General features: G+C 36.1%; 1 protein-coding gene across 6 annotated transcripts in view; it reads right to left on the bottom strand.

The window, feature by feature from the left end:
• The window catches only part of LOC125856693 (folylpolyglutamate synthase), a 48,972-nt gene that overhangs the window by 8,634 nt on the left and 25,228 nt on the right, over window positions 1-15,110 (bottom strand). For 2 of the 6 annotated variants that reach the window (XM_049536311.1, XM_049536310.1), the window contains exons 2-8: window positions 10,640-10,845; window positions 4,694-4,759; window positions 2,895-3,004; window positions 2,259-2,319; window positions 1,664-1,747; window positions 361-417; window positions 144-204 (exon numbers count right to left, since the gene is read on the bottom strand). In XM_049536311.1, the coding sequence (XP_049392268.1) occupies window positions 144-204; window positions 361-417; window positions 1,664-1,747; window positions 2,259-2,319; window positions 2,895-3,004; window positions 4,694-4,759; window positions 10,640-10,845 (645 nt within the window). Of the gene's footprint in view, window positions 1-143; window positions 205-360; window positions 418-1,663; window positions 1,748-2,258; window positions 2,320-2,894; window positions 3,005-4,693; window positions 4,760-10,639; window positions 10,846-12,136; window positions 12,446-15,110 lie in introns of those variants that run through there. The other 4 variants (XM_049536312.1, XM_049536309.1, XM_049536308.1 and 1 more) reach the window with 4 other exon arrangements.

The raw sequence follows: 15,110 nt of genomic DNA, 5'->3' as shown, positions 1-15,110 counted from the left end.
ATAATATAGCTATCTACCTAGTAAAGTGCGTCATAAAAGGATTAAATTAGTATTCACACATTTTGTCAACCTCTTCTCCTTGTTTTATTTCTAACATCATATAGAAAGTAACAAACAAGTCTATAGAGGACAGAAGGCCACACCTAAAGTCTCCATGTGATCCATGCCCAGAGAAGTAATACCACAGACAACAGGTTCCTTGATCTGCAAAATTATTTTATCAATTAGTTGCATGCTCATCAATGCCGAGGCTCAACATATTATTTCCCAACAAAGAGCAGAAAAGATTTCTCCAACGTCCATGCTACCTTGCATGTATTATATGTAGGAGCAACATGAATACCCAATAAGATGCATTACCACATTCGTAGAATCTAGTTTTCCTCCGAGACCAACTTCAATGATGGCAACATCAACCTGTGCATGTATAGCAAGTCTTGTTACATAATGGTTGAGGTCCACTTGTTTTGTTCTTGTTGGAAAACCCAAAATATAGATTACAGATTTCGGGTGCAATTGAGAATAATTTTTTTAATAAGGTAAATAATATTATTAATGGTGGCACTCATATATTAGAGGTATACCAAAAGTAGAGCATCTACAATTAAACATGATTATCTATGAAAGACACCTAATCATCTATACAAGTAGGAATCTCAAGGGTGCACCAAAAAAGCAATCAAAGACAAAAGGTTATTCCTCAAATGTACAAAATCATTCTTAGAGGGTGTTTGGATTGGCTTATTTTAAGTAGCTTTTGGCTTTTAGCTCTTTTTTATTTTGGAGGTGTTTGGGAAAGACTAAATGCTTTTAAGCACTTGCTTTTAGGTCAAAAAGGTACAAAAGTAATCTAAAATCCAAAAGTTGGGTAGGACCAACTTATGACTTTTAGCTTTTAGCTTATAAGCTACTTAAAAAAGCTAATCCCCTCAAAAGCTCTCCTATCTCTAATCGAAAAGAAAAAGTTTTTGATTTTAGTTTGATTTATCCCATATCATTTCAAAGCTTGAGTATTTATGATATGAACCAATACTTGTACAGCCCTAACACTATCAAGATGGCTTACAAAATCAAGGAGAGTTAAAAGGTATTGTAAGCTCTCATCTAGCAGTAATCAGTGTCTGGGTAATCATTACACAATGAAGATCCAATGCCTTGTCAAAGTAAATATTTGTGAGGTAATAATATCCAATCAGGAAGTCAAGGTCAGAGGATGAATTAGTCTTATTCCTCAGTAATTTTGTTCCGGGTACTGATTTTTCTATGGCCATGATGTTATTTTTGGAGAAGGTCGGTTTCTTATGGCCATGATATTGGAGAGCAATATCAGTATGTCATATGATAATGCCACCAGACACGAATTGTACACAACTTCCAAGCACATTGTAGAAAAGAAAGATTAGCTCCAGGACTCATAACTTGGTCTTTGTTGCTTCAATAATTTTATTTCAGGTTCTGGTTTTCCTACGGCAATCATTTTTGAGAGCAACATCAGTATTCTCATATGGAAATGACACCAGCTATGAACTGTAGACAGCTTTCAAGCACATCTTCAAAAAGAGAAGATAAACACCAAAAGCCAAACAAAACCTTATCAATGGAACTTCAAATTACACACTGAAGGCATATCCAAATCAAGCAAAATAGAGGGAAAGGTTTCTACCTTCTCACTCACAAAAATTTTGAAAGCCAATACAGTAAGGAACTGGAAGAGAGGAGGCATAGGCAAGTCTTCAGAGATGTTCGCCTGCAAATTAACATTTCTGGGATGAGTAAAAACTAACCATCAAAAGTTTTACTGAATGCAGATTACTCCTAGCATGAGAGAATTATATTTTACTCTCATCCAACACAAACCATTAAAACAAAGTAAAAGAACTTCCTAGCATGAGTTATAGTAAGTCATATTGTACTATATTGGACAGTGCATACCAACGAATGATGAAGTCGGGAGATGTTAGATCAAGCAAATGAAGGATTCCTATTAAAAAAGTGAACCAATAAAATTACAAAAATCTAGACATCTCTAGCATTAACATGATTTTTCCAATATGCTGTAACTAGTATAATCCCACTGCAATCTTGAATCATAATGACAAAGAACGTTTTCATCTTTGAACTAGAAAAAATACAAAACACTACATAAACGTGAAAAAGAGAACCAACTGACATGTAGTCAAGGTAACTCGGAAGATCCACTACCATAATTAGATAGAGGCATCTTGTCATCCAGCACAGAGCCGAAAATGAAAGAATACCTTGAGCTGATTCCAACAATCCCAAAAGTATTGAAGAAAATTTTCCTGGCATATGTCCATCCTAAGCAACACGTTGAATGGAATGAGAAATGTCATCAATAATTCAACTACAATCAAATATAGGAAAGATATCAATCACATAAAAATAACCAATTAACATCAATGAAGCTCAATTTGAAATTTGAGTAGGGATCCCTCGTGTACTTCAAGACATACCAAGTACCATTTAAAATCGACAGGCTATTGAGTTATTCCCTATCTGTTGATTGTGTTCTACAAAAACCTCACTGGGTGCAATTAGTAGGATGATGAACGAGAAAAGAAGAACACCCAAAGTATTGGTTTTAACTCCTATATGAAAAGTGAAATGAGGGTGGAAAATCACAACTGCTACCTAGAGTCGTCTGCATGGTCAGCGAGAAAGTATTGAAGTCCATGAAAAGGAAAAGATTGAAATCCTCCCATTTTATTTTATTAAAGTGAAGAAACTTGCTTCCATCCATCAAGTTTTCTTCCATGCCTTTTCTTCTCATCCAACTTTTCAATACACGGGAGCTCCCCCCAATTGAGTAGCACAGATACTGAAGATGCTCTAATAAACAAAAGTAGGAAAAATTCAGTAACAAGAATATGTACCCATCAAGACGGTATCTTTCTCTAACATCGATCAAATGCGGCGAAGTGAAAAGTCCTGTTCTGAAACCACACTCCCGTAAAATTGCTTCAGAGAATGCACATGTTGAACCCTGAAATGAATTGTAGACATGAAGAAAAACAATATAGGAATGAAACTAGAGAACTCTTGCACTTTGGAAGTATCATTAATTGCAATCAAGTACGACATGGATTAATTTTCCAATCAAAAATTGAAAGAATGTGAGACATCATAACTTCTTCTTTTTTCATGACAAGGGAAACCCTCAGCCACTACCCTTTGGGTGCGCACAGGGTAAAAACCCCACTCTTATGCAATAGCTCGCAGACCAGACAAGAGAGGTAACCCACAGTAGGCAAGCCCTGGTGCGACGAGCTTGACCCAGAAGGCAAACTCCTTGCTTTCGCTGGCAAGGGGTTTCGAACTTGAGACCTCCAACATGGAAGTCACAAGCCCAAACCATTGGGCCACCCCGAATGGTGAGAAGTCATACCTTCTCTAGAAAAGCTATTCCATTTTGCACTTGTTCTAGGCTACAGGTGAATGTTAGATGCTGGACAATTGCAGCCAATTAGTGGAAGATGTTAGATCCCAACAACGGTTGAGACCTTTAGGGTAGGGACGTTGGTCTCTTTATATAGCATTGGACAATGCTCGCTACATGATCTTAACTTCTAAGGTTGAATTGTGCCCAATGTCAATATCTTGATCATTGTATCAAACGCAAGCCCAACATTGTTCTTAGTTAAGCCACTAGTAGGCCCTATGTTATATTGTGCCACGTTTGATTGAGAGTGGTCTTAGGTAATCCTTACCTCATGAACTAACTTTTGGAGTTGAGTAAATCCCAACATCAGAAGACAAACATACATACTCAAGGAGTATCAAATTCACTTAGCTATGCATAGTATTTGTCATATACACATCATGTGTACACCAACACTTATTACTGTTGAAATCCTGGAAACTGACAGGTTACCATAAAGATGTACAGACATGCAGTATAAGTTNTTCGCTAGCAAGGGGTTTCGAACTTGAGACCTCCAACATGGAAGTCAGAAGCCCAAACCATTGGGCCACCCCGAAGGGTGAGAAGTCATACCTTCTCTAGAAAAGCTATTCCATTTTGCACTTGTTCTAGGCTACAGGTGAATGTTAGATGCTGGACAATTGCAGCCAATTAGTGGAAGATGTTAGATCCCAACAACGGTTGAGGCCTTTAGGGTAGGGACGTATAGCATTGGACAATGCTCACCACATGATCTTAACTTCTAAATTGAATTGTGCCTAATGTCAATATCTTGATCATTGTATCAAACTCAAGCCCAACCTTGTTCATAGTTAAGCCACTAATGGGCCCTATGTTATATTGTGCCACGTTTGATTGAGAGTGGTCTTGGATAATCCTTACCTCATGAACTAACTTTTGGAGTTGAGTAAATCCCAACATCAGAAGTCAAACATACATACTCAAGGAGTATCAAATTACTTAGCTATCCATAGTATTTGTCATATACACATCATGTGTACACCAACACTTATTATTGTTGAAATCCTGGAAACTGACAGGCTACCATAAAGATGTACAGACATGCAGTATAAGTTAGCAACTTAACCATCAAAGAGCAAACTGGGGATGACTTGGATCAAACGTTACAGAAAAGAACAGGTTCAAAAAGAAGAAGAAAAATGAAGGTCCAGGAGAAATAGACATCTTTCGAGCTCTCAATGAGAAGATAACTGGATTTCCACATTAATCATAACATCAACTATTAGATACCTTTCCTTTCGTTCCAGCTACATGGATAATCTTAAGGTCAGCTATCTTTTCTTCCAAGCCCAAAATCTGCAACAAAAAAATACAACACCTTATTAGGCTTGCCTTTTTTCAAAATATATTTAAGGACCAGCATTCTTGTAATTTGAAAGATATGAAGTTCCAAACTAATAACTGCTAACAGATAACCAATGGTACACAGATACAGGTAACTTCACCCACCACCGCTTTAGGCAGCTGGGAAGAAATCCCCTTGCGTTTTTTGTCTCTGCTCCAATTAAACTCTGGTTCTCTTTCTTTTTCTTTTTCTTTTTCTTTTTGATAAGTAAAGTAGTCGGTCTCCCATGATTTTGACCCATTTCATTAATCTCTAGGCCTCTTGTACTAAAAATATCCTAATTCCCCGAAATTGGTAATGAAATTGACTATTAACTTTTTTGTGGTTTCAAGTGCAAGTTGATTGCATTCAACTAGTTGATTCAGGCAAACTGCACTAAGTTCTAATCTCAATGGCACGAAGCATAGTTGAACACCGACACCCATATATATATATATACCTCCATCAATCATTGCCTGGTTGTAACTAAGAACTTTGTGATAAATATCTGTTAATTAAATCTCTATATTGAGATTTTGTGGATAAGACTCCATAATCAGGGAAGGTCTCTAATGCATCAGTTTTCTTCTGCCATGGCAACAAGCTCTCATGATGAGGTTATTTGTAATGACCCTGAAGGTCATTTTTGGAAATTTTCAAAAAAATTACCGTTTTACCCCTCCAGTTAGTTTCCCCAAGTCATTTTGATCAGTTGAGTGAAGAATTATAGTTTTTGGAATTTTTGAGTTTTGGAAGGTTCAAAGTTTTTAAAAGTGATTTTTGGCAACAACCGGAGGTACGAGTCCTGGATGGAATTTCGCCAGTTCCATCAGCTCCGAAATGTGAAACTTGGTCTAGAAGTGTTGTCATTCTGTTTGGGAGTTGTTTCGTGGATTTGAGACCTTGAGTTGGAAGTTTAAGTGAATTTAGACTATGAGTTGACTTTGATCAACATTTGGAGTTCGGATCCTCAAATCGGATTTCTGATTTCATCGAATTTGGGAGACGATTTTATGCCTAGATGAGGTCTTGGTTGCATTTACAGAGGTTCCGAGGGCAGTTTGGTATTTTTGAGTGTTAAGTTAGTTTATTGCGACTTTCATAGATTTCGGGTCAAGGAGACCTCCGATCCGTGTTTCTATGGTTCCATTGAGTCCGACATCAAATTTAGTAAGGTAGCATATCTAATTAGTGTGTACGGTGTTCCAAACGAATCCTGAGGATCCATTCGGTGAATTTTGTTTCTTGGTGTGTTGATGAATTTTGTGCTTTGGTGCCTCTTCTTCGCGTTCGCGGAGCAGGTGACCGCGTTCGCAAAGGGTTATGGCTGGGGACCTCCGCGTTCGCGGAGACTTGACCGCGATCGTGGAGGGTTAGGCAATTGACCTCCGTGTTTGCAGAGGGTTGGGGAGTTTGGCCTTCACGTTTGTGGGAGAGGTCCCGCGTTCGTGAAGGGTTAGTGAGGGCCGACTTTTGTGTTCGCATACAGCGTCTGCATCTGCGGAGAGTAATTTGTTGGCAGTGTTATGTTTTTCTAAAATTGGAGTTCTTCCCCATTTTCACCATTCTTGAACTTGGTAACTCTTGAGAGGCGATTTCAAAGGGGATTTCGAGATAAATCTTTTGGGTAAGTATTTGTGACCCTAAATCTTCAATTTCCAATTATCATTCATGATTTTAAACATCAAATTATGGGTTTTGAACTTCAACGTTTTGGGGATTTTCAAGAACTGAAGTTTTTATGTAAAATGGTGATTAAGGACTGATTTCAACTTGTTTTCTAATGGAATTTCTCTAATGGGTTTCAAAACGTTGGGTGATGTGAGTTGATACAAAATTCCAGATTTAACCCTAATTTTTGGGAATGGTTTTTTGGGTCGATTTGACCCCGTTTTCCAAAATCATTGATATGGGTGTTGTTGGTTTCTAATTTTTATTGTGATTCCATATTTGAATAAACTGTGTTGATTTGGAGACCCATCGGAAAGGAAAGACCCAAGTGCCAGAGTGATTGTTTGATTTCTTGAGGCAAGTGAACTTCTTGACTTTTTGTTAAGTATATTGAACCTGGTATGTCATTGTGTGATTGGGAGTAATGAGTATTGGTGAAGGGTTTCATATATGTATTGTGTATTGTTAAATGATGAATTACTTGCTATAACAACTTGGGATATAAACGAGAATCTTGTTGATTTGTGTAATTTGATTATATAGTGGGTGATTGGATGAATATGATGATTCACTTGATGATATACCTTGATTTACTGATGTTGGATATTGGTGTTGAATTGTCACCGTCATACTTGATCATTTGCACATATATATTTGCATTGATGATGTACCACTGTTGTGAGGACGAGAGAAACTAGGGAACGGGCCACATGTCTGTGGCGAATTCATTGAGTGGAAATAGGGAACAAGCCACACGTATGTGGCGGATTCATTGAAATGAAATAGGGATCGGGCCACACGCCTGTGGCAAGGATTGAAGAGTCCCCATTTTCATCTCTGGGTACAATGCATTATTTCCATGAGCACCAAGCTTTCGAAAAAAGTTTGAATGCTACTTACATAGCCCTTATCCCTAAAATAGCAGGAGCGGTGGAACTAAGGGACTTTAGGCCCATTAGTCTGATTTCAGGAGTGTACAAAATAATTGCAAAAGTACTAACTGAAAGACTAAAGAATGCAGTGGATAGACTGGTCAACAAACATCAAATGGCTTTTGTGAAAGGAAGACAGATTATGGATGTTGCCTTAATAGCTAATGAATGTATAATACAAGGATCAGGGGTGAGGTAGCTGGCTTGATGTGCAAATTAGATATTGAAAAGGCCTATGACCATGTGAATTGGGGCTATCTACTGAGTGTCTTGAAACAGATGGGATTTGGGGAAAGATGGCTGAAGTAGATCAATTTTTGTATTAAAACTATCAGGTTCTCTATTTTAGTGAATGGAGAACCTGTTGGTTTTTTTCCCTCAGAAAGCGGAGTCAGACAAGGGGATCCTTTATCTCCTTTCTTGTTCATACTTGCAATGGAAGGATTTAGCAACATGATTAGAGTAGCAATTCATAACAACTGGCTAAGGGGCTTCAAAATTGGAGAGGGTGACCTAGAGATATGTCATCTGCTATATGCAGATGACACTATCATTTTTTGTGAAGCTGTAGTGGAGCAGGTTAGCTATATTAGAGTCATGTTGGTGGTTTTTGAAGCCATTTCTGGTCTAAAGGTGAACTGGAGAAAAAGCAATATTTTCCCTATCAAAGAGGTCACAAACATTCAGTCTCTTGCAAGTGTGCTTGGATGTGGTGTGGATACTCTGCCTTGTGAGTACTTAGGCATGCCTTTAGGCAGGAAGTTCAAAGAGGTTGAGATATGGGATAGAATTATAGAGAAGTCTGAAAGGAGACTAGCAAAATGGAAGTCACAGTACTTATCTTTAGGGGGAAAGATCACAATGATTAATTCAGTCTTGGATTCCTTGCCCACCTATGTCATGTCTCTGTTTCTCATCCCGGACAGTGTGGTGGAAAAACTCAACAGATTAAGAAGGGATTTTTTGTGGAAGAAGAGTAAAGAAGGAAAGGGTTATAATCTGGTAAAATGGGAAGAGACTCAATCTAGCAAAGACCAAGGAGGACTAGGAGTAAGAAATCTGAAGACCCAAAATAATAGCCTTTTGATGAAGTGGCTTTGGAGATTTTGTGAAGAAGAGTCCTCTCTTTGGAAGCAAGCAATTATCCATAAGTATGGGCAAACCAACCCCTGGTGCTCAAATGAGGTAAATACTACATATGGGGTGGATGTTTGAAGGGCAATCAGAGCACTATGGCCAAAGTTGCAGAAGAACTCTATGATTAGGGTGGGCAATGGCCTCAAAACCAGGTTTTGGAAGGACAATTGGCTAGGTGAAGCTCAATTGCAGGACAGATTCCCAGATCTTATGATGTTATGTAGGAATCCAGAGATAAATGTTGCCGAATGTTGGTCTAACCATGGCTGGAATTTCAATTTCAGAAGACATCTAAATGATTGGGAAGTGGAAAGGGTGGCTAGTTTGCTAAATGAAGTGGAATTTTTTGCTGGAACCACAATGGAACCTGACAAGCTAAGGTGGAGACACACTACAGAAGGAAGTTTCTCTGTTAAAAATTTGTACAAGAGGGAAAATAGTGTTGTACATGAGGAAGAGCCAAGGATATGGAAGAATATAGCTCCAACCAAGGTGAGAAGTTTCACTTGGCTAGTAGTTAAAAAGGCATGCCTTACTCATGAAGTACTACAAAAGAAGGGGAGAGTAGTGGTGACTAGGTGTTTTTTGTGCAATGAAACAAGAGAGACAAATAATCACCTGTTCCTACACTGTAAGTTCACTACTCAAGTGTGAAATCTGTTTTTCCGTCTCACAAAGACAACATGGGCAATGCCAGAGCATACAGCTGATCTGATGAGCTGTTGGATTAGAAGAGGCGGAAGCAAGAGTCAGAAAAAATGGTGGAGGATAATACCCTCATGCATATGGTGGACAATTTGGAAAGAGAGAAATGGAAGGTGCTTTGAAGACAAGATCAGGTCCATTCATTATGTGAAATGGAAGTGCCTGGAAACCCTATTTTTTTGGTGTAAACAAAACTGTATAGAGGAAGTAGAGGAGTTGGTTGATTTCCTAGGTACTTTGTAAAGTTTAGATTTGAATCTCACTCCCCTGTAACATGTTTTTGGTGGTAGCCAGCAGTCCTAATGCTGAAGAATACAACAGTACTAATTCTCAAAAAAAAAAAAGAGTGTCACTGCTTCTTCTAAACGTGTGAGAATAAGAAACTACATCTTCTGAGGCAACACCTTGTACAAGAAATTGAAGAATGACGGGAAGTTTAAAATGCCTTGTTATAATTGTTTATTAAAGCAGAGAAGAGAGTAATAGAGGCCTAAAATTATTCTGAAGACAAAAGCCCCCACCCCATAAAGCAACCTGCTTTAGATGGTTCGCTATGCAGTAAACATGTCTAGACACAAAGATTACTTCCTTTGCAACTGATCCTACACGTGTGAATGTGCACCAAGTCCCCCAAATAACTTTTTCTAAATTGCAGCAAGACATGGCAGTCCTGATGCTTATTCCTCAATAGTTCTCGGAGTGCAGCAAGTTATGCCAAAATCACTAATTAAGACTTTTCGAAGTTGGGAAGTACAAAAGAAAGAAGCAGCTAGGAACAACGTGGTAAACACCTGGTGTGCGCATTTATGGACTCTTCGGCTGAAGAAAAATAGCAAATATTTTGAAGAAAAATGAAAAGCAAGAGCAACTCCCGTCTGAAATTTTTATTATTTCGGTCTTTGAGTTTTTTTGTGTAAAATTGAAGATTCTATATGGCTTTGATGCTACTCTAAATTTCTTAAATCCTTGTACGTTGGAGTGTAAATCCATTGTTCCTATATGCACTTTTGATGACCACTTAGTGCTATGATTAATGAAATTATCTAATTTACCAAAGAAAAAGGTGCATCTTATGTATTCTCAGAATCATGTATAGACATGTTCCTAGCAAAAGATAATTTTTAAGCTAAAACTGGATTCAACACATTCCCCAAAACATAGAAATCAAGGAACAATGAAGTTTAATTGAATCACAACTCACAAAAGTCGTAGTAATACCAAAGTAGGAAAAAAATTACAACCATATGCTGCGTATTCTGGAAACAGTTGTCAAAAGTTACAGCGACAACACTAATTTCGTAATTTCGATAAGTTTGTGACATAAACAGAAAGGCAAGACCAATACCAGCAAGATGCACTTTGATGCAAGTATAAAGGAGAAACAGTCTCAGCTAGAAATGGCACTACCTTAATGTACCTTAACATTCTGTCCAATTTCTGGTTTGGACCACTAATGGCTGATGTGCCATTTCTTTTTTTCTGAGTAATGAGAGTCGAAAGAGCTTCCATGGCAGATTCATATGCGGATGGAAGCTGGAACTCTTGTGAGATATCTTGATTATTTTGACTGAACTTTCCCACAATTTGAGATGACATATTCCTATATCTGAGTCCTTCAGTGACATAAGCCAAAATATTAGCATGGGAATTCAAGTTAAAATGTACTCCAGTACAGTGAAAAGAACACTACTTCTTAACTAATATCACGGTTTCAAAAAAAAAAAGAACTTGTTCACACTTCCAACTAATTATCAAGAAAGGATTATCTAATTTGCCAGCTGGACCTTCAAAGTTTTCACACTCACTAATTAATTCTTTTAGAAGCAAAATATATAGAATACACCACAAAGCAAGAACTCACATAGCCACCCCCAAGTCCAAATTGAAGGGGAGAACGACCCACATAAAACTAGTTGATTATGATGAAACAACTCCAAATTGAGCAAAAATCAATATATAATTGAACTCAACTAGTTCAATAATACTTGTAACGCTAGCTAACTATAAAAGGGTAATGAAAAACAAATGTCAAATGAGATTTCAAAGCAACCAAGAACTTCTCAAGAAAGAATTACTACATCGTTTCAACAACTAGACCTTCAAAGTTTATCACACCGACACACCCACTAACTAATTCTTTTAGAAGCAAAATGTATAGAGTCCGACACAGAGCAAGATACCCCAACTCACCATAGCCAGCCACAAGTCTAAATAAAGGTGAAGTCTTAATGATGAACGAGTCCAAATGAGCAGAATCAATATATAATCGACCTCAACTAGTTCAATAATATTTGTAACGCTAGTTAAATGTAAAAGGGTAATGAAAAACAAATGTCAAATGAGAATTCCAAGGCAATCAAGAACTTGTCAATACACTCTCAATAAAGAATTACTATATCATTTCAACTACAAGACCTTCAAAGTTTATCACACCCACTAACTAATTCTTTTTTTTTGGGATAAACGTGGTGTCCGGACCGGCTTGCACGCACCTCAACTATTTACACGGGATACCTACCACCTCCCACCAGCAACTATGTTGCTATCGGTAACTTGGTCCACCAAGGCTAGAACCGATTGGAAGAAATCACCTAGTGTTTTGTCTTCGCTGGGATTTGAACCAGAGACCTCATAGTGTTCAACCCCTTCATTGACTACTAGGCCAACCCATGCCACCCAGTAACTAATTATTTTCAAAGCAAAAAATACATAGGAGTACAAAGCAGAGCAAGATACCCCAGCTCACCATAGCCACCCACAAGTCTAAGCAAAGGTGAAGCCTTTATGATGAAACAAGTCCAAAATGAGCAGAATCCATATATAATCAACCTCAACTAGTTTACTAATTGCTGTAACACTAGTTAAATGTAAAAGGGTATTGAAGGGGGCTAAGAAAAATAGTACCTTTTAGCTTTTTCACCCCATCAATGTGTGTACAAGAAGGTGAGCTTAGAGCCATCCATGTAAATCCACTGAGGAAATGGTCTCTTCTAACACAAATTTCAGAATGACCCATAATTTCTTGACCCAAATAAAGATTGTTGCTCAACAATACCTGGACCATGGATCTTTAAAGGGTTAATTTCATTTTGGGGGTGATTAAGATTCTCACTTCTTGAACCCCCTAATCTTTTTCTCTTTCAGTGCTGTGAAGCTTTAGATGACCAACGAGAAGATGAGAAATAGTACCAATTCAGTTTTAATTTGGGATTTCGGCAAAGGGTCAAATATACCCGGGTAGTATAGCAAATAGTTTAAATATACCTTCGTTAAATTTTTGGTTCAAATATATACCCCAAATTTTAACAGAGGGACACATGTCAACTTATAAATCAAATAACTCACCCCCAATTTTAAATACCCTCTTTTAAAATCCACCCATTTAACCTATTTCCTTCGCTGACCCGGTTTGGTTAGGGAGTTTTTCAGTTTTTTCATAAATTAAAAAGACCATCACAATTATTCCGGACGGTTATACACTTAAATAAAAGTTCATGATTTTATTGAAAAAAATGACATAAATCAGTTTGGTTTGGTCGGTTCGGTCGGTTTTTCATGTTCTTTTGACACCCCTAGGAAATACGTTTTTCTTCTTAATCTCATTTTATCGATTAAAATAGAATAACTTTATGTACTCCTTTAACGAATAATATATTGTTGTAACTCCGGTATATAAGATCATAGTAAATCCATCATTAATTTTTATTTAGATAACAATAAAAATAATTATAATAAAATAAGAATTTTTTTTATTTTTTAATTAAAGTAGGATAAACATTTGCTAATAAAAATAATATTAGACAAAGAATGTGTTCAAAAAAATAAATAATATGTTTATTAGGGAAAATTGCATCTTGGTAACAATAAGAACATTTTTGGACTAAAATGTTGACGGCAAAGATATTTTTGGACCATACTACAAACGGAAGACAGTTTTATTCATTTCACATAGTTCAAAGGCAATTTGATCTAATTTAATTAATAACTATAAATTTTTCAATAACTTGTGAAGTTGCATTTATAAAACAATTTGACTAAATTGCAGTGAATTTTCTCACCAATTATATAGGCGTATTATGAGAATCTATATATTCCTTTTTGGAGCATTCATCCTTTGAAGTTTGAACACAATATACAACTCTACATTATATTGAGCTCCGAATGTGTTTGTCCTCTTTTTTTCTTACCCCGATAAATCTTTGTGAAACAACTCTAATAAGAAGAAATAAGAAGGCCTTGAGCCTTGTGGCCTAACCTAAACACTTTAAGATTCTTTTTCAAACTTGCCTCCATTTCGAGTCAAGACAAAAAATGACTTGAATCACGTAACTCTTGGTCTATGAAATTATCTTGTTAAGTGCATCATTTTATTTTTTAATTGAGGCCGAACCTAAACCTATGCTCAAAAAATAACTGTCTATACACCGAATAAGGGATGTATTATTTTTCATATAACCAATATTCTGCCCCTTTGGTTTTCTTGAGAAAAAAATTGATGGTACAACTAGTAATATTGTGTATTATAGAATTGTGGAGGTTACAATATGCTTGCTAAATTTTGGCTGTTCAAAAGATAAAAATAGTAATTGTCTTCATGTACTAAAAGGATAGTCTGGTGCACTAAACTTTCATTGTGCCGGATTCGGGGAGGGACTGGACTACAAGGTCTATTGTACGCAATCTTATCAACATTTGTTTTTATGTAATTTGTTGTGAATTGATGAATATGGAGTGATTCATGTTTTGTTTGGTATTCATTTGTGAAACAAGGCAATTAATATTAGGGAAAATGGTCTAATATACCCTTAACTTTGTCATTTAGAGCTGATATACATCTCGTATCAAAGTGGTTCATATATACCTTAACGTTATACAAATGACTTAATATATCCTTGCCGTTACAAAAAGAGCTCACATCTACCCTTCATCTAACATAAGTGAAAAAATTAGTTTTAAATTTATTTATTTTTACTTTAAATTTTAAAAAAATCATGTAGGGATATACATATATATATCAATAAGTTCAAGGTATATTTCAATTTTTTAAATACAAATATTATTTTTTAATACAAATATATATATATATATATATATATATCATAAGTTCAAGGTATATTTCAATATTTTTCATACAAATATTATTTTTTGACTTCTTTTATTATCATTATTCGAGTTTCTTATACTTTTTTTTCCTTTCGTTTCGTTTTTAGTGTAAAGAAAAAATTAAAAACTATTTTTTTGTGTGGTTATATTGTAATTTAGTTTTTGTATTTGTATAAATAAAATAAAATAATAGGGCGTCTATAATAAATTTTACAAGAAAATTAGTGAAACATAAATAAATTTGACCATCAAAATAATAAATTTAAATTAGTTGTTGAAATAAAAAGGTAAAAAAAATACGTGAGAGGAGGATCAAATATATGCCGTATGATTTTGTTTTCAAAAAAATAATCAAAAATTAAATTAAAATGAATTTTTTCACTTTTGTTAGAGGAAAAGGGTATATGTGAGTCATTTGTATACAAGTAAAACATATTTATGAGCCAATTTCATAACGAAGGGTATATCGGCTCTAAATGACAAAGTTGAGAGGTATATCAGACAATTTTCCCTTAATATTATATGCTTCACATTTAATTGTCTTTCGAAAACAATCTCTCTGCCTACATGAAGTAGGGGTAAGGTCGGTGTACGCTCTATCCTCCTCAAATTCCACCTATGAGATTACATTGAGTACTTAATATGTTGTTGTTGTTGTATGCTTGACGTTTAAGGATCTGACCTTTAGATCCGCACCCATATTGGACACCCGAATCCGAGCAACTTAGCATAGATATAGTTGAGGTATATATATATATATATATATAAAGGACTC

Source organism: Solanum stenotomum, chromosome 2 (genome assembly GCF_019186545.1).
Source record: "Solanum stenotomum isolate F172 chromosome 2, ASM1918654v1, whole genome shotgun sequence".
Lineage (NCBI taxonomy): Eukaryota > Viridiplantae > Streptophyta > Magnoliopsida > Solanales > Solanaceae > Solanum > Solanum stenotomum.
This window is presented reverse-complemented; position numbering and strand designations above follow the sequence as displayed.